Below are 24,102 nucleotides of genomic sequence, written 5' to 3' on the forward strand. Positions count from 1 at the left end.
GCCCTCCCCGCAGGCGTGCATCCGGGCGTGCAAGCCGGACCTCTCGGCCGAGACGCCCGTGCTCCCTGGCAACGGCGACGAGCAGCCGCTGACCGAGAACCCCCGGAAGTACGTCATGGGCCACTTCCGCTGGGACCGGTTTGGCCGCCGCAATGGCAGCGCGGGCCAGAAGCGTGAGGAAGAGGTCGCGGCGGGCGGGGGGCGGGGNGGCAAGCCCGTGGGCAAGAAGCGACGCCCCGTGAAAGTGTACCCCAATGGCGCCGAGGACCAGTCGGCTGAGACCTTCCCCCTCGAGTTCAAGAGGGAGCTGGCCGGGGAGCGGCCGGAGCCGGTGCTCGGCCCCGAAGGCCCCGCGGCCTTGGCCGACCTGGAGTACGGCCTGGAGTACGGCCTGGCGGCAGAGGCCGAGGTGGCCGAGAAGAAGGACGAAGGGCCCTATAAGATGGAGCACTTTCGCTGGGGCAGCCCGCCCAAGGACAAGCGCTACGGCGGCTTCATGACCTCGGAGAAGAGCCAGACGCCTCTGGTGACGCTGTTCAAAAACGCCATCATCAAGAACGCCCACAAGAAGGGCCAGTGACGCGCAGCGGGCCAGAGGCTTCTCTTCCCAGAAGTGGACCCGAAGGCCCCCTCTCCGCCCCTGCCTCCTCCTGCCGCCTCCCAGCCTGGGTGTGCTACTCGCTCAGGCAGTGAGAGCCCCAGATAGCCTCTGAAAGCTGTCTGTAGTTAGGAAATAAAACCTTTCAAGTTTCACATCTGACTCTGACTTTGAATGTCCATTGGGTGAATGAAATAAAAATACATAATCCATCAAAAAAAAAATACATATATATATATAGGAGAAACAGTGGTTGCCGTGTGGCCACGTGGTAGTACATTTTATAGGTCATAGTGGGAATGAAAAGAAAATGCTCACTGCCCCCCCGATCCCCCCGCGGTTGGTCTTAAAGGGAAGGGTGCGGGGTCTCCCCGGCTCCCCTCTATTAAAGAACAAACACTCAGTAAATCTGAAGGTCTCATTGCTTTTATTAATTTTTTTTAAATATTTTTATTTCTAGGAGAGAGAGAGACAGCGTGAGCAGGGGAGGGTCAGAGAGAGAGGGAGACACAGACTCTGAAATAGGCTCCAGGCTCTGAGCTGGCCGTCAGCACAGAGCCCAACGCGGGGCTCGAACCCACGAACCGCGAGATCATGAGCTAAGCGAAAGTCGGACGCTTAACCGACTAAGCCACCCAGGCGCCCCCTCATTGCTTTTATTCAATGATTCATGAGCCTGGTAGCATCCTGTCTAGTATGTAGAGCAAAGCTTAGGGGAATTATATAGGATGGAAGGTTTTTGAATTTTTTGCTTTTATTTTTATTAATTTTGAGAGTATGAGCCAGGGAGGGGGAAGAGAGAGACAGGGAGAGAGAGAGAATCCCAATCAGGTTCCGCTGCCTGCATGGAGCTTGCCTAGGGACTAGATCTCACAAACAGGGAGATTATGATCTGAGCAGAAATCAGGAGTTGGATGCTTGACTGGCTGAACCTCCCAGGTACCACAAGATGGAAGGTTATTATAGGAAGGAGGGTTGGGCAAGAAAGTTACTAGCAAAAGAAAGGGTTGTTCCAGGGGCGCCTGGGTGGCTTAGTCGATTAAGCGTCCGACTTTCGCTTAGGTCATGATCTCGCGGTTCGTGGGTTCGAGCCCCGCGTCGGGCTCTGTGCTGACTGCCAGCTCGGAGCCTGGAGCCTGTTTCAGTCTGTGACTCCGTCTCTCTCTGACCCTCCCCTGCTCACGCTGTCTCTCTCTCTCTCTCTCCTAGAAATAAATAAAAAAAAAAAAAAAAAAAAAGAAAGGATTCTTCCAGAAAAGGTCTTTCCTTAGAAAAGCAGGAGGTCTTATGCTGATCAGCTAATCTTTGGGGTGGGAGGGGGCCTGTGCACGCGCCTACACAGGGCCTATGAAAAGGGCCCATGCAAAGGACTTGTGTGATAGATTATCTTACTGGTGCTTATCAGGAAATTCCTGATTAAGGAATTAGACTTACATTTCTAGGGGAGGTTGAAACTGCAATTAAGTAAGGTATTAAGTCCTGGTGACTTGGCCTAAGTGGTGCCATTTTAGGTCTGTGATTCTCTTTTTAACACCTCTGAGAGCAAGTCCAACATTGGTTGAAGCTCATTGCAACTGGGGCCTGTGGGCTGTGGGTGGGAAGCTACAGTAAGGCCTCCCTGGATCTAGCTATCTGTGTGACCTCAGGCAAGTCTCTAAACTTCTCCCAAGATGTAGTTCTCTCATCAGCCACACCTCCCTTCCTAGTGTGGGGGCTATTATAGGTTTAATGAGAATATGGACGTGATCTTTTTATCACTGAGAAGCTACATGTGACAGCTGAGGGTTGGTAATGGTTAGATTGGACTGCACTTCCAGGCTACTCACAAATATTCTCAAACACTTGTTCTCACCTACGTAGACACGCATAAATACAATACACACAGATGCTTCTTCCAGTCCCTCAGGCTCAAGTCTTCACGTCTCTTTTTCCTCTAGCAACTCCCAAAATCCTCACCATATTGCTAGCTACAGCCTTTCTCATTATTCTCAGTGCTCAGCCTTGATCATCCAACAGCTTCCTAACTAACTGGTGTCCTTTACTTCAGTCCCTCTCCTCCCCAACCTATCATACACAAGTTCTTCCTATTAATGTATATAAAATCTCATTTTCCTCACATTCCCTGGTTCAAGACCCAGTTGCATCAATGTCAGATTCTGGGCCATGGCATGCAGGACCCTTGTCCATTTTCCTCCCTCTCCTTACCAAACTGTATTTCCCGTGTTTCCACCTACTGATCTTCTCTTTTCCTTTCCTCCTTCACCCTCTGCCTCAGCTCTCCACCTTCCCCCACCGTTTTGAAACTCTTTTTAAGACATGAGCCTGGGCTTGAGTCCAATCCTGCTGGGAAAGTTGTGATCTCTTCCAGCTGAGCCTCCTCATTCTCAGCACCGGAGGGCACACAGACCAGCTCGAAAGGCAAGTTTCTAGCCGCACGGATGTCTTGTGTTCTCCTTAGGGAAACTCTAAGCTCCAAAGGGCAGAAGCCAGGGGTTGTGTTTCTTTTATATGTCCCCATGGTGTTTGTCCCACGCTGAGGCCATGGATTTACAGCCACACACATTTACAGTTCACAAGAAACTCATAGATGCTTATATACACACAGAGATGCAAACATACATGTCAATTACATTAGGCATACCAGTGGACGGCATACATTAAATCCAGCTGGGAAATATTTGTGTATGGCACCTGCACATATACCCCCATATTTTGATGCTCTAAAAGTTCATAATTAAGGAAAACTGTATGCACCCCAGGAAATCTTGTGTAAAGGGAATTGGAAAGCCATAGTCTTAAGATAAAGTTTCCCCCACTGTGGGTTATACTATGGGACTAGAGTCTAGTCACTGTGATGAAGAAATGGCCCAGGCTTTTCCATCTGAAGATGCTCCCATGCTGGGAATTCTGAGCTTCATGTTTACATCCTGGTAGCATCCTCTCCCCCACTCCTCTTCCTTTTTAGGTGAGTAAAGTATGGTAGGTGGAGGTGGCTAAATGTCAATAGTTAATGTTGGTATTTTCAGATTGTTTGCAACCCCCCCCAAAATCATTTACTTTAAAGAAATCAAATAGACAACCATGTGGTGACAACATTAACATTTATTTGAAAAGGGCATCCCGAAGACTCATTGAGAAACCATGACTAATAATCCTAAAGAACGATCTTGCTAATAGTCCTTCTTCCTACACCCCCCCAACCCAATCTTCTTTCCCCTTCCTTAAAATAAAACTAATTTGATTCAATGAGTTTAAAATACAGAACACTGCCACAGGCACTAATTCTGCACTCCCATATAAATAATTCAGCTGTTATGTACATATATGGCCAACTATGAACTACATTACACACACATGTGTGCAGGTGGGCACGTAACACTCTCAGCCAGGTCATGAAGGTCTACATGGACACAGACACGTTACAATATGTGTAATGCTGCAGCATTTGTGGATTTACCGCTCTGCACTCCACAGGTCAGAATTGACATTCATGGAGGAAGAGCTCAGAAGGGGAAGGTGACGGTCCGAGGCCCCAAGGTCCTCCAAAGGAGAAAAAACCTGGTCAACCCCGCCGATGCTAAAGGAGAGCACAGAAAACTGCCTTCGGACCCCAACAGGCCACAGAGCTCACAGTCCCTGTCTCCTCCCCACTTCCCCGGCTGGCCAGGCCGTGTGACCAGCCTTCCACAATCTTCAGACCTTGGGTCACTCTAACCAGATTTCTAGGGGATGAAGAAGCAGCACATGGCCCGAAATCTCCTCAGACACCAGGAAGATGCCTTGTTTCGGCAAGATCCGCCTGCCAGGGTCTGTGGGTTAGGGGAAGCAGCACGACCTACTCTGATGAGGTGTCCTCCCTGTCTGCCTTTAAACTTCATACTCAGCCTTACACACAGGTCTAGTCCTTTCACACAGACCCCCATGGGCTGGCTGCCATTTTATGGTCACAGAGAAGGATTGGGAGAAATGGCCTCACTTCCCAGCGACACTTTCTGTGCCCAGGTCAGAAGGCTTGGGGACCGCACAATAGCAACCGGAAGCTATCATGACCCAGGGGCCCCCAAAGAAGCCCAGAGGTCTGGCCTTTGAGCTGTTTAATGGTACCCCAAGACTGCTGTGATTCTCAGGCCAACTGAAACATGTCCTAGGGGACCCAGAACACCCAGGGCAAAGGGCAGAATGTATACGATCCTCATACTTCTCAAGCACTGTGGATGGTCCCAGCCCCACCTTTTCACTGCTCATCCGTTTAGACTTGTCTAGGAGGCTGGACAGAGGACAGCATCTGAGTGAGGGCTTTTTCAGTTCTTCTCACCTGCTTGGGCTCCTTCTTTGGTAAGGAGGCATCTAGGAGTCAAGAAACCACTTATCTCTACTTTTCAGAGAGAGGAAAATGGGAACAGGTGCAGGGCACTGGGGCCTCCACTGCAAGGGAAGGAGGGGGCCTCTGGCATCATATTGGTACTTTCTGCGACCAGCTTCTTACCCGCTTACATGACTCAACCACATTAATAGAACTTCCAAATCTCAAATGCATTCATGCCTTAAGTTCTGCTAACAGAATGCTAACCAAACCTACCGCTTGGCCGTGAAGCAAGAATCCTCAGGGGCTCTGGGGAGCAGCTGGTTTGGATGGGCTTGCTGGCTCACAATCAAAACAGAGACAGTTGGCAAAAAAAGGGTCGGTCATGTGACAAAGGGCTGCCCGACGCCAGAGGGCTTGGAAGGCAGTAAGCAGTGATTCTAAGCCAAGGGTCAGGGAACCCACCCTCCCACACTCTGTTTGCCTCTCTCCTTGGGCTTGTGGGAAGGGGCTGTGTGTGTGTGTGTGTGTGTGTGTGTGTGTGTGTGAAGGACACTGCTGAGTTGACCAAGTAGTTGTCTGTTTGAGTTAACAGTCACCTTACACTTTCTGACTCTGAGGCATATTTGGCTAGAATCTAGGTTCTACTTCATGTCAGCAGGCAATCCAATATTCTACTGCGTGTAAGTTTATAAACTGAAACCAAGAAGAGAGCATTCAGGAAATGGCGAGTTCTCCAAAAGAAGCACATCTTTGCTAAGCAGCTGTGATGTAAAGAAAGAGCTGCTTCAGACAGATACAGGGTCAAGTGTAGGAAAAATGGGAGCCCTGTACCTTTTTCTTCACTCTGTTCCCAGGCTGGGGGAGGAGGGAGGCATCTGAGTGGGCCAACCGAGCTCTGGTTGTGGTGGCTCTAGAAAGAGGCTCCAGGGCCATGATGCCCATGCCCCAGGACCCCAAAGGGCAGTATTTGGGGCTCAATTGTCATGGGGTAGACCCTAAAGTCAAGTAGACAGGAGAAAGAAACCAGGTTTCTCATCAAAGCCAAGTAGAGGATAAAGATGGAAAGATCTGGTAAGGGAAGACATGTTTGTGGCTCAAGATTGAGATTTTTCTCTCAAGTTTCTTCCAAAGGTTATTTGCCTTCAAATTTTATTTTAAATGTTGTTTCCTAAGAACAAGATAGTAAGGTAAAGAGAAATCTAAGTTCATGCTTACAAATTTGGTTTGAGCGTTAGCCAAGAGCCACAGAACTGAGCCAAAAGCTGCAGGGGTGGGGCGCGGGTGGGGGACAGGAGTCAGGCTCCTTGGGCCTTGTAATCATGCAGGCTGTCTGGAAGCCACAGGCCCACAGCACAGAGGCACCAACCAAGGGTAGAAACTACAGGAACGAGAGTCAGATAGCTACCCCCCTCCACTGAAAACATTGACTGCGCATGTAATGGGAAAGTGCATACATTAAGGTTTTCCCAGTCTGGGAAAATATACCAATTTGTCCTAATAATCAGGCTTTCATTATGTGTCTGTGTAGGACTGTGCGCACAGGTGTGAGCAGAGAGTGTCCCAAGAAGCTTGCCCTCCCCTTAGCAGAAACATCCGGCTTCTGACCCTCCCCACACTGCCTAACATTGTACCCTATAAAGGGTTTCCTTCGAGCCAAGAAATCTACTCACCCTCCCTCTTTTTAAAAAACAAATTCTCCAGGGAGGGATCTTCTGACCATTCACACGTTACTGGGAGTTACATCAGCTCAGAAAAGTTAGGGGAGGTTTGCCTGGAAGAGGAGAAAAGGGCTATTTTGGACCTTGGGGTTCTGCCACTGGAGGAGGCCCCAGGCGGGACGATGGGTGGGGGTGGCCGGGAGAGCAGACAGGCCGTGCAGCCCTTCCTCGGCCCACAGATGGCACTCAGGGAAAATGGAAACCCAGACCCCAAAGGAGTCTCCACTGCCTCTCCCCAAGCCGGAAGGTTTGCCAACTGGCAGTGATGTCCTGACTTTGTCCAAAGAGTGGAGAGATCATTCCAGTGTTAGGTGCCGGATCCTTCTTTCCTTGCATGAAATATCCACAAGGTTGACTTCTGACATCCTTGAGGTGCAAAGCGCTGCTCCTCATAACCCCTCTCCCCCACCCCTTCCGCAGACCAGGCTGGGAGCTTCTCCCAAAGGAAGTGATGTGGGCAGGCCTGGGGGCCCTTGCGGTTTGTCTGGCGCCATGCAGAACCAGATTACCTCATTCTGCCCTCTCTCAAGCCAGAGGCTGTAGAAACATGCTAGGATCCTCAGGAAGAAAGGCAACAAAGAGAGAAGGCTCAATGCAGAGAAGCATCCGGAAGGGAGAGAACCACAGGTGGACCCAACAAGCTCCCTCTGAACGAAGGGGGTGAGAAGATGCCACAGAGGGACGTGGCCTTGCTGACTTCTGCCCTCTCCTCTACAGGGGGTGGGCCCAGCCTGGGGACAGCCAGCCCTCTCTGCAAGCCGGTGCCCGCCCTTCACTTTAGCCCTTCGCTGCCCCCGCGTGATGTTCCTACTGCAGCTCCTCGTGTAAGGGCTCAGGGTGAACTAATACTAGAAAGATTCACAGGGATACAACTGGTGTGGTGAGCAGGAGAGTTGAAGAGACACCCAGAGACTAGAGGCCTCCTGGCTGAGAGGAGGGAATATTCTAGGGGAGAGCAGCCATCTTCCAGCCTCGTGTGCTACTGCTTTCCAGGAGGAGCTAGTAGCTCTGCCCTGCTTCCTCTCACTGGCCGTGTCTCTGTCTAGTTCCCTCCTGGGGACTGGTGGCTCTGCCCCCCAGCCCCAGCCCCATGAAAGCCCTGTGTGCTACGCCCGACTCCAGCCTCCCTCTGAAGACCCTCCGGGCTCCTGGCTGACACTAAGGAGGAAACAAAGGGCAGGTGGGAGGCTGATTGGCCCCAGAGGGGCAGGGGGCTGATCTCCCTCAGGGAAGACAAGGAGGAAGTGGGAGGGCCCGACACTACATTTTGTTTAGCTGGGGAGGTGCTTGCCAACCAACGCGCTTTTTCTCTGAGATCCCAGTTTGATTCCCAGGTCCCGGGGTGGGTTGTGAGGGCGAGCCCCTCCCTCAGACCCCACCCCTCTGAGGAGCTCCGTCTTTTGGAATTCAGTATACGCACAGATCCGGAAACTTCATCTCGTAGACTGGGATGGAGTGGTTCTGAGGCTGGCCATAGGCTGCGGTGATGGTGCCTGATGGGCTCGGCGGGGGGCTGAGGCAGGGACACAGAGGAGAGAGGCATGAGAAGGGGGTTCGTGTCGCGACCCATGCAGTCAAAAAGAGGAGCTGGTTTGGGTTTTTCTTTGAACAGGGACCAGAGACCGTCACTCCATGGGTTCCTAGGTTTCGAGTTCTAGAATCTAGCTTGAAGTCTAGTTTCCTTGCAGGCTTTTTACAGTGGCATTATTGCTTTAGAAAGCACCAGCCTAAAGCCCTGGGACCCCTGGCTCTTTTTGGGATTCACTGAGCTGTCTCTTTCTCCCTCCAGTCTTGATTTCCTTGGCCGGGAGAGTTGGTGGCTGACTCCAGCCCTGGAGACAGAGGCTGCAGGCAGGGAGGCCTGGAGACACGTGTGAGAGGGAGGACTCGGGAGGAAGGGGTCCCTGCCCAGGGCTGCCACTTACCGGATGGTGATTTCAAAGATCTGATTGAGTTTGCTCTGCAGCAGCGATGCCTAGACACAGACAGACGGAAGTGAGCTGGGGGCTCCCCCACACCTACGCCGGCTCTCGTGAGCCCAGCCGCCCAGAGTCCAGGCTTAGGGAGGGAAGTGGTGTGAGCTCATTGACAGCACTTGGGTGTGGCCCCTGGCCGTGGGTTCAGATCAGTGAGGGCCACCCCACAAAAGCACAGAGGCCAGGACCCTCAGGGGGACCTCGGCAGGCAGTCCTTTAAGGGGCTCGGTTCCTGCGAGCGGGGCAGTAAGGCCTTGTGGGCACGGAATCAGGAGGCTCAGAGCTGGTTTCAGACTTTCCCTTAACTCCCCAGGAGCGGCTGCGCACAACCGGTGGGTTAGGGAGGATGCGCCCTCCGGTCCCTTCCGGCTCCAACTGTGCCCACATGCACAAACAGAGAGAATGGGCCTCAGCTCGGAGCTCATGAATGAGCAGCACCTGCTCTGGAGATGGGCCATGAGGTTAGAATAACATAGGCCCAGGAAAATCTATATGTATCTACATGTACTATGTATTATGTTATTATCATGTATCAGGATATACCAGAAATATACAATACACTATATGTAATAGAAAATAACATGTATATTTACTGAGAGGGAAAAAGACAATAAAATAGAAGTTATTGGTGGATTTTGGATGTTTATGATCCTGTTTCATTGTCACTAACATGGCCACCGTGACTAACAGATCCTGACCTATAATCTGTTTCGAGAAATGTCTGTGCTCTTCCCTTAAGTACAGAAATAGACACGAGTCCTTCTTTTTACTTATCTGGAATCTTCTCTTTCAAATCTCTTTTCCAGGGCCAGGCTGTTGCCCTTCCCCTGATGGGGTCCCCTGGCTGGAAGCAGAACTCTGTGTTGCAAATGTTGGCCATCTTTCCTTCACCCACCACTCCGTAACGAGGTGAGCACAAAGGCACCAACCTCACAGAGTTGTCGTGACGATGTCATAAGCTAATAAATGTCAGAAGCTCTGACGTGTATCTAGGTGCTAGTTGCCTACTTGCTATTACAAGTATTACTGTCTGTCTGTTTGATATGGGAGCTCATGAGGTCAGGACTTCCTCCCTATCTGGAAATTGTGAGATCTAAAGGAGTGAATGGCTAATAGCCAAGCCTTTTGGGTTTGGGGGAAACAATGCAGTGCCAGGGCATTGTTGGGGGATCTAATCTCTAATTTCTGGGTAACAAAAGTGCCAAGGTCTCCTAGAAACTCAATCCTATCCTGGACCCAAATCTAGTATCTGTGCTTGGTCCCCAAATACTTAACCCCTGTTATGCTTCACTCACCCGGGCCCCGCAGTGTGCCGCAATCTCCTCAAAAGGTGCCTTCTGGAACTTCTCCACCACCTGTCGCCGCCGTTCACGTTCCTGCTCCTCGACTGCCACGCTGTCCACTGCGGTACAGAGTGCCCAGTCAGCCCTTAGGTCCTGCTCCTCTGATGTGGGGGAAGGGCTGGAGGAGATGGGAAGATGGGCAGACCCCTCCAGGGGAGCACCGTCTGTGATTGTGGTGCAGGGTGGTGAGCAGGGCATGGAGGGTGAGGTGCTATTACCTGGCTCCACAGGGCTAAATCTTTTCCTGATTCAGCCCGAGAGCTCAGCCGCTCTCCTTATGAAAGAGTTTGAGAATTAGTTAACTGGACCCGTAAGCTGGGCTTTTAAAGCCCCAAGTGGTATTACCACTAGGACTCTCAAAGGAAGTTCCTGGAACAGGAAGTACTCTGGCTCTATTTTGAAAGGGACATCAACGATGGAAAAGCCAGACAAGTCACAAAAGACAATAAAAGCTCGGTCTTTATGGCCCAGCAGTCCAAGGTCGTCTAGTTTGAGGCTTCTACATATTCCTTTTGGTATCCAAAATGAGTTAGCAAAAATAGAGATGGTCAAGTATGTTCACACGTTATGCACATTCAGAAAGAACACCCTCAATGACAACAAAAATTAAAACAGTTTGGCATTTGAAAGCATAATTTATTATCAGTTCTTGGAAAAATTCTCTTATTTGGAATAACTTCATTGCCCAATAAGCCAGATAAATGAGTTACTGCTGCATTTTAAGATCTATTGCCAATAAATATTAAATGATGTTTTTAATATCCTTCATTGGTCAGCTTGTTCTTCTGTAACATGACCCACCAAAAAATAGTCACAGTATTTATACAAAATTGCTTTTTACAACTGGCTGGGACCCTCAATTGATTACTTTTTTTTTAAGTTTATTTATTTTGAGAGCGAGGAGCAAGCAAGAGAGGGGCAGAGAAAGAGGGAGAGAGATCCCAAGCAGGCTCTGAGCTGTCAGCACAGAGCCCTATGACAGGGCTCAGTCTTACCAACCATGAGATCATGGTCTGAGTTGAAATCAAGAGCGTGACGCTTAACTGACTGAGCCATGCAGGTGCCCCATTGATTACTTTTTTTTTAAGTTTATTTATTTTGAGAGCGAGGAGCAAGCAAGAGAGGGGCAGAGAAAGAGGGAGAGAGATCCCAAGCAGGCTCTGAGCTGTCAGCACAGAGCCCTATGACAGGGCTCAGTCTTACAAACCATGAGATCATGGTCTGAGTTGAAATCAAGAGCGTGACGCTTAACTGACTGAGCCATGCAGGTGCCCCATTGATTACTTTTTTTTTAAATGTTTTATTTATTATTGAGAGAGAGATAGAGACAGCGTGAGCAGGGGAGGGTCATAGAGAGAGGGAGTCACAGACTCCAAAGACAGTCTCCAGGCTCTGAGCTAGCTGTCAGCACAAAGCCCAATGCAGGGCTCAAACCCATGAACCGTGAGATCATGACCTGAGCCGAAGTCAGATGCCCAACCGACTGAGCCACCCAGATGCACCCCCTACTGATCTCCATCCAGAAAGCAGAATTCCTAACTGCAGCTTTGGTGGTTGTTAGGAGTTCAGACGAAGCCGCCAGCCTCCCTTCACCTCTGTGCTGAACTTGCATCAGGCTGTACGCACCCACGCCTCCCCCAGGACCCAGCCGGCGCATCCCCTCCAACTTACCAATGGCCTTCTTCAGCGTCTCATAGGTGATCTCCTCGGCAGGCACTCGCTGAGGGAGAAGGAACAGAAGTGCTCAGGAAAGCGGAGTGGGGGTGAGGGAGGCAGTCTCGGCCTCCTCAGTTATCTGGCAGCCCCTTTGCTTCTCAAAAGACTGTCCCGATGGGAGGAAACTCCCCCAGGACACCACTTTCTCACCAGGGTCCCCGAACCTCCCCAAGCAGGCAGGCACAGAGCCTGTAAGTGGAGGTGGAAGGTCCCTTCATCATCAGAGTGCTGACACTCACTTAAAAGAACTCACTGCCCTCCCCCCTAGCTTGTCACCTTAAACCCCGTGGGAGGAAAACACTGCGAAATTCAAAAATATCTCCTGAGAATGTAATGGAAAATATTGGCAGCAAGAGGAAGCAGTTGGCAAATATCTCAAATGTAAATTTCAAGAGCTGGATAACATTTTTGAAGACTTAGTATATAAAATTATCTACTGAGGTGATTTGAGTATTTAGTAAAGGTAAGACATGCTGAGGTTGGTCCAAGCACATGGATCCCAGGATCTCAGTTCTCACAGAGCCTATTAAAGGAGGTAGCAAACAATGAACCCAAAGAAGGATACCCCATGGACCAAAGCCTCAGGCCAGAGGCTGAAAGCGTTTGAACTAGGTCCCAGGGACTAAGTCCCAGGTAGTCCCCAGTACACTCTGAGCTGCTTGAGGCAGGACCCACGATTCACTCATCTCTCATCACTTAAACATAATATTAAGTGAAAGAAATAGACACAGAAGAGAATGACTTCACTGACATAGAGGCCAAGAAGTGACGTAAGTAAGGCTAGTGGCGCCCTTTGGGAAGGGGGTCTCTTGGGCAATGACAACGTTCCATTCCCTGATCTGGGTGTGACTGCACAGGTACATTCCTTGTGTGAAAGTTCACTGAGCTGACCTATTCTGATTTGTTTAGTGTTTAATGAATGCTGGAAAGGCCAGAGGTGTACAGTCATTGAAGACTGAGTCTGTGCGGGGCTCTTGGCTGGTCACTCAGTAGAAACGGCAGAATCTGTTAGCGTGGGAATTATAAGCCAGAGGCGGCAGTGATCTCTCTGCGGAGTCCTCCTCTCTGCACATCCATCCACACAGCCGCTTGGCACTGACCAGTGTGTGAGATGCTAGGGAACCGTGTGGTGGCAACAGAGAAAAGAAGAAGATCACTGGTCAAGGGCAGGTAGAGAGAGGCTTATGGAGAAGATAGGACACAAGCTGGGCACAGAAGAGTAGGTGGCTCATGGGTGCAAAGGTGCAGAGGAAGGGATTCACACACAGGATTATCAGCAAAGACCTGCAGCTGAAGGGGACCCTGTGGGGGAGACCGAGCAGACCAGCATGTGACACAGTGGCTTCAGCCAGAGAGGAGAGGGAAGTAACATGATCCAGTAGGACCAGCCCAGACTGTAAGTGGCTCTGAATGCCAGGTAGCAGGTTGGGGGCTTGACTAAACCTGCACTTATTGATCAACTGCTATGAACTTGGCAGATAAGGGAGCCAGCGCAGGGGTCCGGGCAGGGGGGGGCATGTTGGGCTACTTCAACTCCCAAGCCACCCCCGAGCCAGGCAGACTCTCCAGGAGGGAAAGGGACCCATTCCGGTGACCCAGGTGACATTAGAGAGCAGGAGGCTCTGTACACAGGCAAGCATTTCTCCTACTTCACTTTACTCCTCGATTCCCGAAGGTCTCTCAGCTCCTGGGAAGGGAGGATCACAGCTCATGCTGTGGTCCTGACACACTGAGGTTCCCTGTCATGCAGCGCCGGAAGCCTCAGAGGACCCTTGGTTCAGCCTCATTCCGCTCTTCCAATTAGTGTGAGTCAGAGCCCCCTTCCTTCTATAGGAAAGTTCTAGACAAGTTCCCCAGTGAGAGGACAGTTGAGAAAGCAGCTGAGGGCGTGGCTGGAGGGAGGCTCGGTCGGGACCCCAATGACTTCTCCTTGCTCCAGAGCGTCTGAGGAAAGGCTCAGGGTTGACGTTGCCCTCCATGGCTCCCCCAGCCCCCAAGGGGCAGTAACTGCCCGGGGCCCCTGCCCCACCCCCAACGAGCATCCTTCTCACTTCTTGCTGAAGCTTCCCCACGTCTCCATCAATTCCCTTATGGCAGGAGACACCATTAAACACAGTGTGTTTTGTCTTATGGCTTCAACTCCCTCGTGACCCCTTTCTCCCCCCCTCTGCCCCTCCCCTATTTCCTTCTCGTCTGCACAAGTTGGGTATTTCCATTGTGATTCCTTCCTCTCTTTTACTCATGGGCACATCTGCTTTATTTTCTGAGGCAGAAGAAGTACGGGCAGGGGAGATATTGCCAGTTCATTTGAACAGAAGTTAGCTATTCACAGCCCCCAAGAGAAGGTGCAAGAGACATCTTTAAGCCGCAACTTGGACTTTAAAAAAGCACCTCTGTTGATTGATCTGGTAGAAACACCATGAAAGCTATTCTCACTCCCATCTCTCCTTGTTAGACCTTTCAATATCCAACGCGGTGCCTGTCTGTCCCCATGGGAATGGGGGATGACTACCAGCAAGCCTTTCAAGAGTGACTTGTGTGACACCGCCATGGGGGTGTGCCTGGAGGGAGCACATATAGTTTCTCCAGATGGAAATGTCTATGATATATATGATGAAGTAAGAAAATGGGCTGCCCAAGGCATTTGCTTTCCCTGCAACTTAAAATGTGTTATGCACTTAAGGAAGCCTGGAACATGGAGCATCTGACTGCACAGGAGGCGGGTCCCCTCCCGCTTGGGATGCAGGACAGTATATCAAGAAGAGGACACTCACCTCCTCCTTCTCAGGGCTGTTTCTGGATTCCACCTCCACCTGCAGGGAAATGGTTTCTCCAATGCTCTTCCTCTTGGATAAGCGATCCTCATCTGGGAAAGGAAAGCCCAGAAGCTAGAGTTCCCAGGGCTCAGAGCAAGTGGGGATCACACCTCTAGCACCATCTCCCACCTCCCCTGCCCCCACCTTTGCCTGGCCCACAGTCCTTTGAGGGCTCAGTATACACCAAGGCTACAGCTGGTTTATTTAGGGCTGCCTGCCTCCTCTGCTCATCTTAGGGTGGTGAGTTCAGCTCTTCTTAGGTTTTGAAATCATCAAGGAGCACACAGGCGCTGCCCATGACCAGAAAGCAGACCTCAGCTTGAAAGAGTGTCATCCACTCGTAGCACAAGTGGCTCGCTGTCATTTGTTAAGCAGTTACTGAAGTGCATTTGCCTTTATAGTTTCACTGACGTCTCACACCAACCCTCTAAGGCAGGTATTGTTAACCTCTTGTTTTACAGTCAAGGAACCAGAAACTCAGAGATGCCAGGAGACTTGTCTCAGATTTTTTAGGAAGTGCACTGCAGAGAACGGGGTCTCTGATTCTACACCACAGCCCACGTGGGCGCTTTCCGCCCCATGGCGCCTCTCCCAGCCACAGCCAGCCTATCTCATGGGCCACTTTCCCCAAGGATCCTGCCCTGAGGAGAGGAGACGGGGGAATCAAGGTGGTCTCACTGCGTCTTTCAGCTCTGGTGTGACATGCGAGGTGCTAGGGAGGCGACAGAAGGGCACACAAGTCCCTCACTCTCACTCCCCCTTCGTGGTGAGGAAGAGCCAGAGGCAGCCTTGGAAGTCCTTGCACAAGCCTCCCACCTGTCAGCTGAGGGATGTAGGGCAGGCAGAGTCTGTCTGAGTTGTAGCCGCTGCCCCCTAGGACCTCACTGATCTTGCTCTGGCGGAAGAGGAGCTCAATCACTGCTCCATCAAGGTTCTGAGACAGCCTGGAATGCAAAGAAGGGAAGAGGCAACCGGAGGGATTTCCTGATGACTCCGTGTTACACAAGGAACACTCATCGTACCAAATGACAGAGAAGCGGAAGGAAAAGAAAACCACCCGCAGTCCCACTTCTCAGAGGCAACATCATTAGGTGCTGCGCAGAATCCCTCAGTCACGTGGTTATCTGCACGCACACACATCACCCCACCCCGTAAGTTCCTATTCTGTGATCGATTTTATCCACCGCCTGCTTCCCATGAACTTGTCTTCCAAAACCTGCTGGGGAAAGGCCGTGGCTCGTAAAGCTGACCCCTACTGTTGGACGTTTGTTTTTTTCCACAATATTTTCCTTGAATTCCTCTGAGGCTCAAGTGACCCCGGCCCCAGACCGCAGTCCGAGAATGCCACCTGGACCGATCCAGTGTCTTGCAGGAACGACTCCTCCAGGATACATGTCCCACAGGCTCAGCCAAGGCTCCCAGGGGGTACGTCACATCCTCCACAGCGCAACACACCGACCCGGCTCGACGCGTGGATTACGGCCACATGAGAAAGGCCACGCTGGACCCAGGACTTCTGAGTCACAGGCAGGGCCCACTTTCGGCCCTTGAGCCCACAGAGGCCTCAGCCCCTGGCTTCAGACCCCTCCCCTCGCACTCAGCTACCTTGGGTGTCCTTGACCACGGCCCAGGTGGGCTCCTCACCTAGGCCTCTCCACAAACACGTCCTCGGGGAGCATGTACGGAGCCTCTTTCTTCCTGGTCTCTATCACCTGGAGTTGGGAGGAATCACACACAAGAGCTGGGTTTGCTGGGGAGGGGGCCTGGGCACAGGCAAATGACAGCGCGCTCTCCCCAACCGTTGCTTCCTCCCCCAAACTCCCTGGTGGAGCCCTTTATGCTGAGCTCCTGAGGTAGACACTCAGATCCACAGGGGTCCTCAGAGCAGGCGGATGCTCAGGCTGTCCCCAGTGACACATGACACGTGTGCATTAAGTGTCCTGCAAGTGCAGGGCCTTAGCCCCCGAGGGACTGTGGTTTTTGGTTCCTGGGCCCTATTTCCGTTTTCTATGAATATGAAAAGGGAGGAGAGGTCATACCAAGCCCACCCCCACCCCAGGTGCACCACAAAAGCTTCCCGAGCGACCTGGACCTAGGAGTTTCCTTCAGTACCCTTTGCAAATTTTTGACGGGAAAGGTGAGAGTTACTAAGACACAAGCCGGGGAAGGACAGTGGGCGTGCAAGTCTGTGCTGGAGGCGGTGGAGACATGCTGCTGCTATTTTAATGAAGACGACGTCAGGGCATTGCCTTTCCTGCACCCCCTCATCAGCCCGTGCTGGGGGCACAGTGACACAGCACCCTCCCCCCACCACCCCCAAGCCAGCTGAGACCAGACGTTTCCTGTTTTCTTTCATTTTACTCATGTAAAGTTAATCCTAGACATTATATCATTCCACCTGTAAATACTTCAGTGGTTTTATTGTTGTTGTTTCCTTTCCTTATTTTGTTTTATTTTTCTTTAAGTTTATTTATTTTGAGAGAGAAAGCAAGGTAGGGGCAGAGAGAGAGGGGAGAGAGAGAATTCCAAGCAGGCTCCACACTGTCAGCACAGAGCCCGATGCTCCATCTCACAAACCATGAGATCATGACCTGAGCTGAAAATAAGAGTTGGACACTTAACCAAGTGAGCCACCCTGGCACCCGTGTTGTTTTGTTTTAAATTTTTTATTTTAATTTTTGAGAGAGAGAAAGCCCACGAGTAGGGGAGGTAGAGAGAGAGAGAGAGAGAAGGAGAGAGAGAGAGAGAGAAAGAAGGAATCCCAAGCAGGTGCCACACTTGGCTCGGAGCCTGATGTGGGGCTCAATCCCACGACTCTGGGGATCATGATCTTAGCTGAAATCAAGAGTCGAGCACTGAACTGAGCCACTCAGACACCTCTTGTTTTTTTAAGTAGGCTCCATGCCCAGCTTGGAGCCCAATACAGGGTTTTAATTCACAACCCTGAGATTAAGACCTGAGCTGAGATCAAGAGTCAGACGCTCAACTGTCTGAGCCACCCAGGTGTCCCAGTTCTTCAATGTATTTTAAAATGTCTTTTGGGACATGTGATTATAGACTGGGTATTAGTTAGTACCCAGGCATTACTGATAACTTAATTAGGTATGTTAATAGCATGGCAATGATGTAGGAAGGTGTCCATATTTTTTTAGGCAAAATACCAATATATGTAGGGGTGAAGCAACATGATAGCTGAGATTTGCTTTAAAATAAGAAAAGGAAGGGGCGCCTGGGTGGCTCAGTCAGTTAAGCGTCTGACTTCGGCTCAGGTCATGATCTCACGGTTCGTGGGTTTGAGCCCTGTGTCGGGCTCTGTGCTGACAGCTCAGAGCCTGGAGCCTGTTTCAGATTCTGTGTCTCCCTCTCTCTCTGCCCTTCCCCCACTCATGCCTCTCTCTGTCTCTCAAAAATAAATAAATGTTAAAAAAAATGTTTTCTTAAAAAGTAGTTTTCGTCTCAAATCACATGAGAGGTGTGTGTACCTCTGTCTCTGGGAGTGAGGATGGCACAGAGGGGCAGGAAGTTGAGGTTGGGAGGTAGCAGGTGAAGAAGGGGTATAGGTTCCTGCCTGTGGCCAATGCCACCATGCTGTGTCATGTCACCAGGAGGAAATGCTGCCTCTAGTAACTTCTCACTGTCCCTAGTTCCTCCGTCAACGCTTCCTCAATGCCTGGACTAAGCACAGGATTCATGCAACTAAGGACAAGTTGTTCTGGGGAAACCCAGGGTCGAGGGTGTCCTGAGCTGTCAGGGTCACGAGGACACCAACCTCATGGATGTGCTGGCAGAAGGCAGGGACCGTTGTGAGCTGGCTGATGAGGTTCAGGTAGGCAGCGCCCAGCGCGTAGAGGGCACAGCGGTTGTACACAGGCAGGTTCTCTTCATTGACCTGGGCCACGTCCTGTGGCAACACAGAGGGGCCTTGGGGTTTCTAACTGACAGACTATACTGGTGCCCCCCTTCACCCAACCTCTCCTAACCTTCTTCAGAGGTGGCCTTCTCTAGACTAAGCCTTTTCCAGCATTTGCCCCATAACTTCCTGGGAGACAGAAGGCATCCTCATTAAAGCTGAAGTGTATCATCCCTAGAATGATCCGTGAGCTGGAAGCTCATAAGTACTTGAGTAGAGGGGTGTTGACTTCATTCTCCACTCTGCAGTTCCAGCTTCGGTGACCTTGACTGTCCAAACCCTCATCATTAATCCTACCTCTAGGATGCTGTGTCCTTTAATATAGACCTTGAATGATTCTTGGGGGACCAGGCTGGGTTGCTAAACTAGGTCCATATGTTAAGTTGAAAAAGAAGTGACAGTTACTAGGGATTGGGACACAAAGGAATCTTAAATTCTAGACTGAAGACAATCATGGCAGCTGGATTAGCCTTGCAGGATTCAGGCCCGAGACTGTCCACCACTGAACTCTCAGATTTGCCATAATTCATGCTCCTAGGGTGGTATATGATGCCCACCTAGTTGCAGGACCCTGGAGACCCTGGTCTTTTGAGTCTGAAGGACCCACCCCAGTTCCCAGCATCCTTGACAGTACACTTCCACCCAGAAAGACTCTAGAAGTCTGAAGCCCTATGTGGTGAAGCATGGCTCACTTAAGAGTCATGACGGAGGCCTGTTGAATCTTCAGGTTCCTGGGCTTGGGGGTAGAACTAGGAATATGTATTTTTAATAAATGCTTATGGTAATTCTGAAGCACAGCCAGGCTTGGGAGCCAGACGAATCTTTAGACGAAGTTTGCTTTGTCGGGGCTTATGAGCACCCTCTTGGTATTCCTTGGGGTCTCATTCAGACCTTCCAAGACTTGAAACACTAGGGGCTAAAGGGTGTTTTTGAAAGGCTAAAGGGTGTTTGTTCCCTGGGTCTCTTTTAGCCTGAGGATAGGCTAAAGCCATGAATGAGGCATTCTTTGGTGGTTTCCCAAACAGAACCATGGCTTATGGTCTCTGGGGGAATGACCAACTAAGGGTGTGGTATTACCGGGCTCTGGGATAGTTGTTGAGCTGCTTCTACTTGGTTCTCTCATGAGTACTTGGCCCAAACCAGTCCCCTGCCCTGGGCCCTACATGCTGCCCACACCAGGTCCCACCTGAACAGCCAGCACCAGGCGGATGAGGTCCACTACCACTTCCTCGTTGGCCAGCTCAATGCTGATGAGCGCCAGCAAGCCGTAGAGCGCCTCGTAGTGCTTCTGTATGTTCGTCTCCTCCTTACAGCTCAGGTAGATGTGTCTGTAGAGCTGCTGGGAGTGCTGGGTGGGGGCAAGGGACAGTGGGTGGGTGGAGACAAGGAGGGCAAGGAGATGGGGAGGAAGACCAATCTGCAGGCGGCGCGACAGTTGTGTGTACCCCACCTCCACCCTCAGGGAAAAGATGCTTCTCTCTCTCTCTCTCTTTTAAGTTTCATTTATCTAAGTCATCTCTATACTCAATGTGGAGCTCAAACTCATGACCCCAAGATCAAGAGTCATGCTTTCAACTGAGCCAGCCAGGCACCCCAGGGAGAGGATGGCTTTAAAGCAGACCCCAGTGGAAGCAAATGTGCAGGACACGTTTAAGGAAGGGTGGGGGCAGTGAAACCAGCAATAGAAGCCACTGCGCAAATCCAGCTGCATATAGAGGTCCACAGCCCAGCCCAGACTGGCTCACCAGCAGTGCTCCAAGCTCTGGCCTTGGTGTTGAGCATGACCCTGAGGGCTTGGCCCTCTCAAGGGGTCAACTGGTCATCCTGACTAAGCAAACTCAAAGAGAGAGGGACAAGGGGACAGTCAGCACTGACTTGGGGGTTGGGAGGTGGGCGTCCACAGAGCCTGGCCCACCTGGGGTTCCTTGGGTCTTAAGGTCACACTTGCTAACCTTCTTCATGAAGACGGTGTCCTGTCGGGAGCACTTGTCCACTTTCAGCTTCAGGACAGAGATGTCGCTGAGGGTACTGGGAGGGGACACAAGGAGCTAATATGGGAATTGTTCTCTCACCTGGGTGTGACACCTATCGGGAGTCTTCTCTCCCATCACACGCCAACTGGAGGGGAGATGTAGAGAACTCACCTGATGGTAGAGAACTTGTGGCGGTTGCCGTGACGATCAATGAAGCTGATGAGAATCTCTAGAACAAAGAGACGGATCTCTGCATCCTCCATGAGGGTGGTGGAGAGAAGGCGGTCGAGGAAGTTGCTGGGCAGGGCCGACATCATGTTGTTGCACTGGAAACCTGTGGACACCTGCAAGCGAGCCCAGCATGGCTGCGCTGAGGAACGCTGGCCCTTTCCATGCAGTGAGGGGCGGGGGAGTGGCCCGCAGAAGTGGGGTCTACAGCACCCAACCTCTCTAGCCATCACCCAGTCCAGCTCCCCTTGTCTTCCACCCTAAGCCCTGAACACCTGTGGCCACTTTTCAGAACATGCTATCAACCACGTAGACAAGTTTTACATTGTAAAAAGCAAGCAAGGGCTAAGCACTAGAGGGGAGGAGGAGCCGGGGAGCCTCGGGACCTAATGTTCCAGCCGTCAGGGCACGGCTGATGAGCCCTCACCAGGAACACAATGTTGCACTGAGAGCACAGACAGTCACAAAGACACGGCGGGACAGTGGAAGAACTTACAGCTGGGCTGAGGGACCAGAACCCACACAAGGGCAGCAACCATTTCATTACATCGCTTCTATGTGGCCATATGGTGGGAGGAGGGCTTCTGAGTAAAGCCAGCAGGCATCAGTAGACACATCACACATGATGTTGTCAAATCATTCAAAAGCAGCAAAACATGTTTACTGTTAAGTCCATTTTGCAAAATGATGCCTTTGGCGATTCAGCAGGCCCTTGAGGACCCAGCAGAGCCTGTGGCATCAACAGTAAACGCCCACTGAAGTGGGTGTGTGGGAGTGCACACCGTCACCTTGATAAGGTACTGGGTGCGACAGGATAAGGAGAGGAATGTCAGCGGAAATGGCAGTACCAGACCGAGGAGGTAACCAGATGTGGGCAGCGTCAGCATGAAAAGCCTTTATAGGGGCGCCTGGGTGGCTTAGTCGGTTAAGCGTCCGACTTTCACTTAGGTCATGATCTTGTGGTTTGTGGGTTCGAGCCCCGCATCGGGCTCTGTGCTGACTGCCGGCTCAGAGCCTGGAGCCTATTTGAGTCTGTGACTCCCTCTCTCTCTGACCCTCCCCTGCTCACGCTGTCGCTGTCTGTCTCTCTCTCTCTCTCTCTCTCCCCTATAAATAAATAAAACATTAAAAAAAAAAGAAAAGCCTTTATAAAAACCTAGTGGCATGCAAGGCATGGGCTCGGGAGAGGGCAGGCAAGGCGTGAATGGGAGTAAGTGGGCTGTGCAGACTGGCATGGCTGGAACAGAAACTGGGGCTAGGGATCCTTGAGATGGGGAGTCAAGGGAGAGAAAGGCGATGGGATTTTCTTTCTTTAAAAAAAAATTTTTTTTTGGTGTGTGTTTATTTTTGAGAAACAGAGCATGAGCAGGAGAGGGGCAGAGAGAGAGAGAGGAAGACACAGAATCCAAAGCAGGCTCAGCACAGAGCCTGACGTGGGGCTTGAACTCACAAACTGTGAGATCATGACCCGGGGTGAGGTCAGACGCTTGACCGACTGAACCACCCAGGTGCCCTGGCGACTGGGATTTTCCACCTTTGGTCTGAGAAGTTTGAAACCTGGAGGCACATCAACTGTAAACTGAGACCTACTATTTGAAAAAGAGCAACATGTGGGGAACAGTATTTCTAGAAAATTCTTCTTGTGGTTGTATTTATGATTGGTGCGGACAGATGGAGATAAGGGCAACTATGAGCATAACCTAGGTGTGAGATGTCCAGAGTTTAGGCAGGACTGAGCGTGAGAATACCTGGGGAGCCTGTTACAAATACGGATTCCAGGACCCCACTCAGACCCACGGCTCAAAGTTTCTAGGGAATCTCTTTATATTTTAACAAGTTGCTCATGGAGATGGCATTTGAGAACAATGAATCTGGACTCCAGTGATGGCTGCAAAGATGTAGAGAGGAGAAATGTAAAACACTGATGAAGGGAACGACAGTGGCTGGAGACTGGGATGGGCACAAGTGCTGAGGGAAAAATAGGTGGAAAGGACCCAGGGAAGTACTTAGAAGGGGGGGGAGTGGGAAGGACAGAAACCAATAGATTCTATCCCACTAAAGAGATAATGTTTGAGTGACAAGACAACCAGGAGCTGATGAGGAACCTTTGTGAAAATTAGGAACAGGTGCCCTGCCTGCCTTGGGTGACCCAGGTCTGTGGATGCCCAGACTGCTAGTAAGTTCAACACAGGCTGGATTTAAGGCCCCTATTCACCCTTTTGGTTGGGCATATTCGTGCAGTGCATAACCTGCACGGCTGTATGTGGTAGCCTTCTCTTGGTCTCTTGGAAGGAGCTGCCTCCTGTACAGACTGAGTAGGAATGCGGACAGGAGAGGCTCACCTGAAGGAGGGATTTCAGCAGCATAATCTGTGTCAGCCGGTTCCTGTTCTCTCTGTAGACCAGAGACACAAATACTCACCAGGATGGTGATGTGGGCGGAGAGCCCACACTTGCCTGCCCCGTTCCCCTTGTGATTAGATTCTCCATGAGGCTTATCTTGTTGAGTTGCCCAGGACGGTTGACTTGCAGAGCCAAGAAGCAGACCAGAGAATTAACGGCTTGCCCCAAAGGCGGGAGGCAGGTCCTGGTGGGGCAGCCTAAGGAATTGTTGTGGGGTCCAAGGGCCCCTCTCAAGGCTGCTGAGGGATTTGAGAGTAGAGGGAGAGAAGTGAGGGCAAAGCCAGGAAGGTCAAAGTGGAGAAAGGAGTGGCCAGAAAACACAGGGAGGGCAGCTGGGGTGGAATGGGCGGGAGAGGGTACGGGGGAGAGAGGCTGGTGGCCTTACCCGGTCTTCCCCGTGTCTATGGGATGATGCAGGGAAGGCAGTGGGACCTTGCTCATGATGAAGAGGATCACCTCGGAGCGCTGGTAAGTGGGCAACGTGCTGGCAAAGGACCCTGCGGGGAAGAGATGGAGGAGGGGGTCAGTGCGGGTGAGGCCTGCAGCTGCCAGGGTCTCAGACGAGGAAACTACTGCACAGAGTGCAGGCTGTGTCTCTGAGGAAGACAAGACGAGCAGAGGGAGAAGCTAGATGACTCCAGGGGGCTCTTCCTGACTCCAGTTCCTTCACTTGTTACCGCGCGGTGGTTAGCGTCCCGGGGAAGGGAGAGGGGGGCGCCGACAGTGCTAAGCCGGGAAGGCCCTGAAGCGATGGGCCCTACAAGCCGGAGAGGCGGCCGCGTGGCTCTCCCCTTGCGCATCCATGTGCACATCCGTGGCCGTTTCCCTGTCCTCCGTCCCGCCTTTTCTCTTCCTTCTCGCCTCCCCTCCAATCGCTCTAACGGGGAAGCATCAGAGAGGCCCGCCGGGGACTGGGGTGCAGGGAGAGGTCGTTCTGTGCTCTCCCTCAGGCCAGAACCGGGCCAGTCCGTGGGCTGTGCGCGCCGTCGACGGATTCCATTTTCTCCAACGTCCGCGAATAACACGATTTGAGCGGGGGAGCGGGTGACCCTCTAACAGCGCTGCGGCGTGGGCCCTGCGGAGGCCGCCCTCTGCCTCACCCAACCCAGCTGGGGC

At 51.5% G+C, this 24,102-nt stretch overlaps 2 protein-coding genes across 4 annotated transcripts in view; one reads left to right on the forward strand and one right to left on the reverse strand.

Moving 5' to 3' along the window:
• The window catches only part of POMC (proopiomelanocortin), a 6,686-nt gene extending 5,933 nt beyond the window's left edge, over nt 1–753 (forward strand). Inside the window, exon 3 of the mRNA XM_077774182.1 lies at nt 14–753. Within this exon, the coding sequence (XP_077630308.1) occupies nt 14–580 (567 nt within the window). The 3' untranslated portion in view covers nt 581–753. The remainder of the gene's footprint in view (nt 1–13) is intronic.
• A 2,929-nt stretch (nt 754–3,682) lies between these two features.
• EFR3B (EFR3 homolog B) overlaps nt 3,683–24,102 on the reverse strand; it is an 88,612-nt gene continuing 68,192 nt past the window's right edge. For 2 of the 3 annotated variants that reach the window (XM_077774127.1, XM_077774126.1), the window contains exons 11-24: nt 23,372–23,483; nt 22,927–22,978; nt 20,528–20,700; nt 20,336–20,411; nt 19,570–19,731; nt 18,243–18,374; nt 16,118–16,185; nt 15,290–15,417; nt 14,432–14,523; nt 11,613–11,661; nt 9,894–10,000; nt 8,548–8,597; nt 8,043–8,135; nt 3,683–4,945 (exon numbers count right to left, since the gene is read on the reverse strand). In XM_077774127.1, coding sequence (XP_077630253.1) covers nt 4,900–4,945; nt 8,043–8,135; nt 8,548–8,597; nt 9,894–10,000; nt 11,613–11,661; nt 14,432–14,523; nt 15,290–15,417; nt 16,118–16,185; nt 18,243–18,374; nt 19,570–19,731; nt 20,336–20,411; nt 20,528–20,700; nt 22,927–22,978; nt 23,372–23,483 — 1,340 coding nt within the window. In that variant the 3' untranslated portion in view covers nt 3,683–4,899. Of the gene's footprint in view, nt 8,136–8,547; nt 8,598–9,893; nt 10,001–11,612; nt 11,662–14,431; nt 14,524–15,289; nt 15,418–16,117; nt 16,186–18,242; nt 18,375–19,569; nt 19,732–20,335; nt 20,412–20,527; nt 20,701–22,926; nt 22,979–23,371; nt 23,484–24,102 lie in introns of all 3 variants that reach the window. The other variant, XM_077774125.1, reaches the window with a different exon arrangement.

This window comes from Crocuta crocuta, unplaced genomic scaffold, assembly GCF_008692635.1.
Source record: "Crocuta crocuta isolate KB4526 unplaced genomic scaffold, BGI_CrCroc_1.0 scaffold246, whole genome shotgun sequence".
NCBI lineage: Eukaryota > Metazoa > Chordata > Mammalia > Carnivora > Hyaenidae > Crocuta > Crocuta crocuta.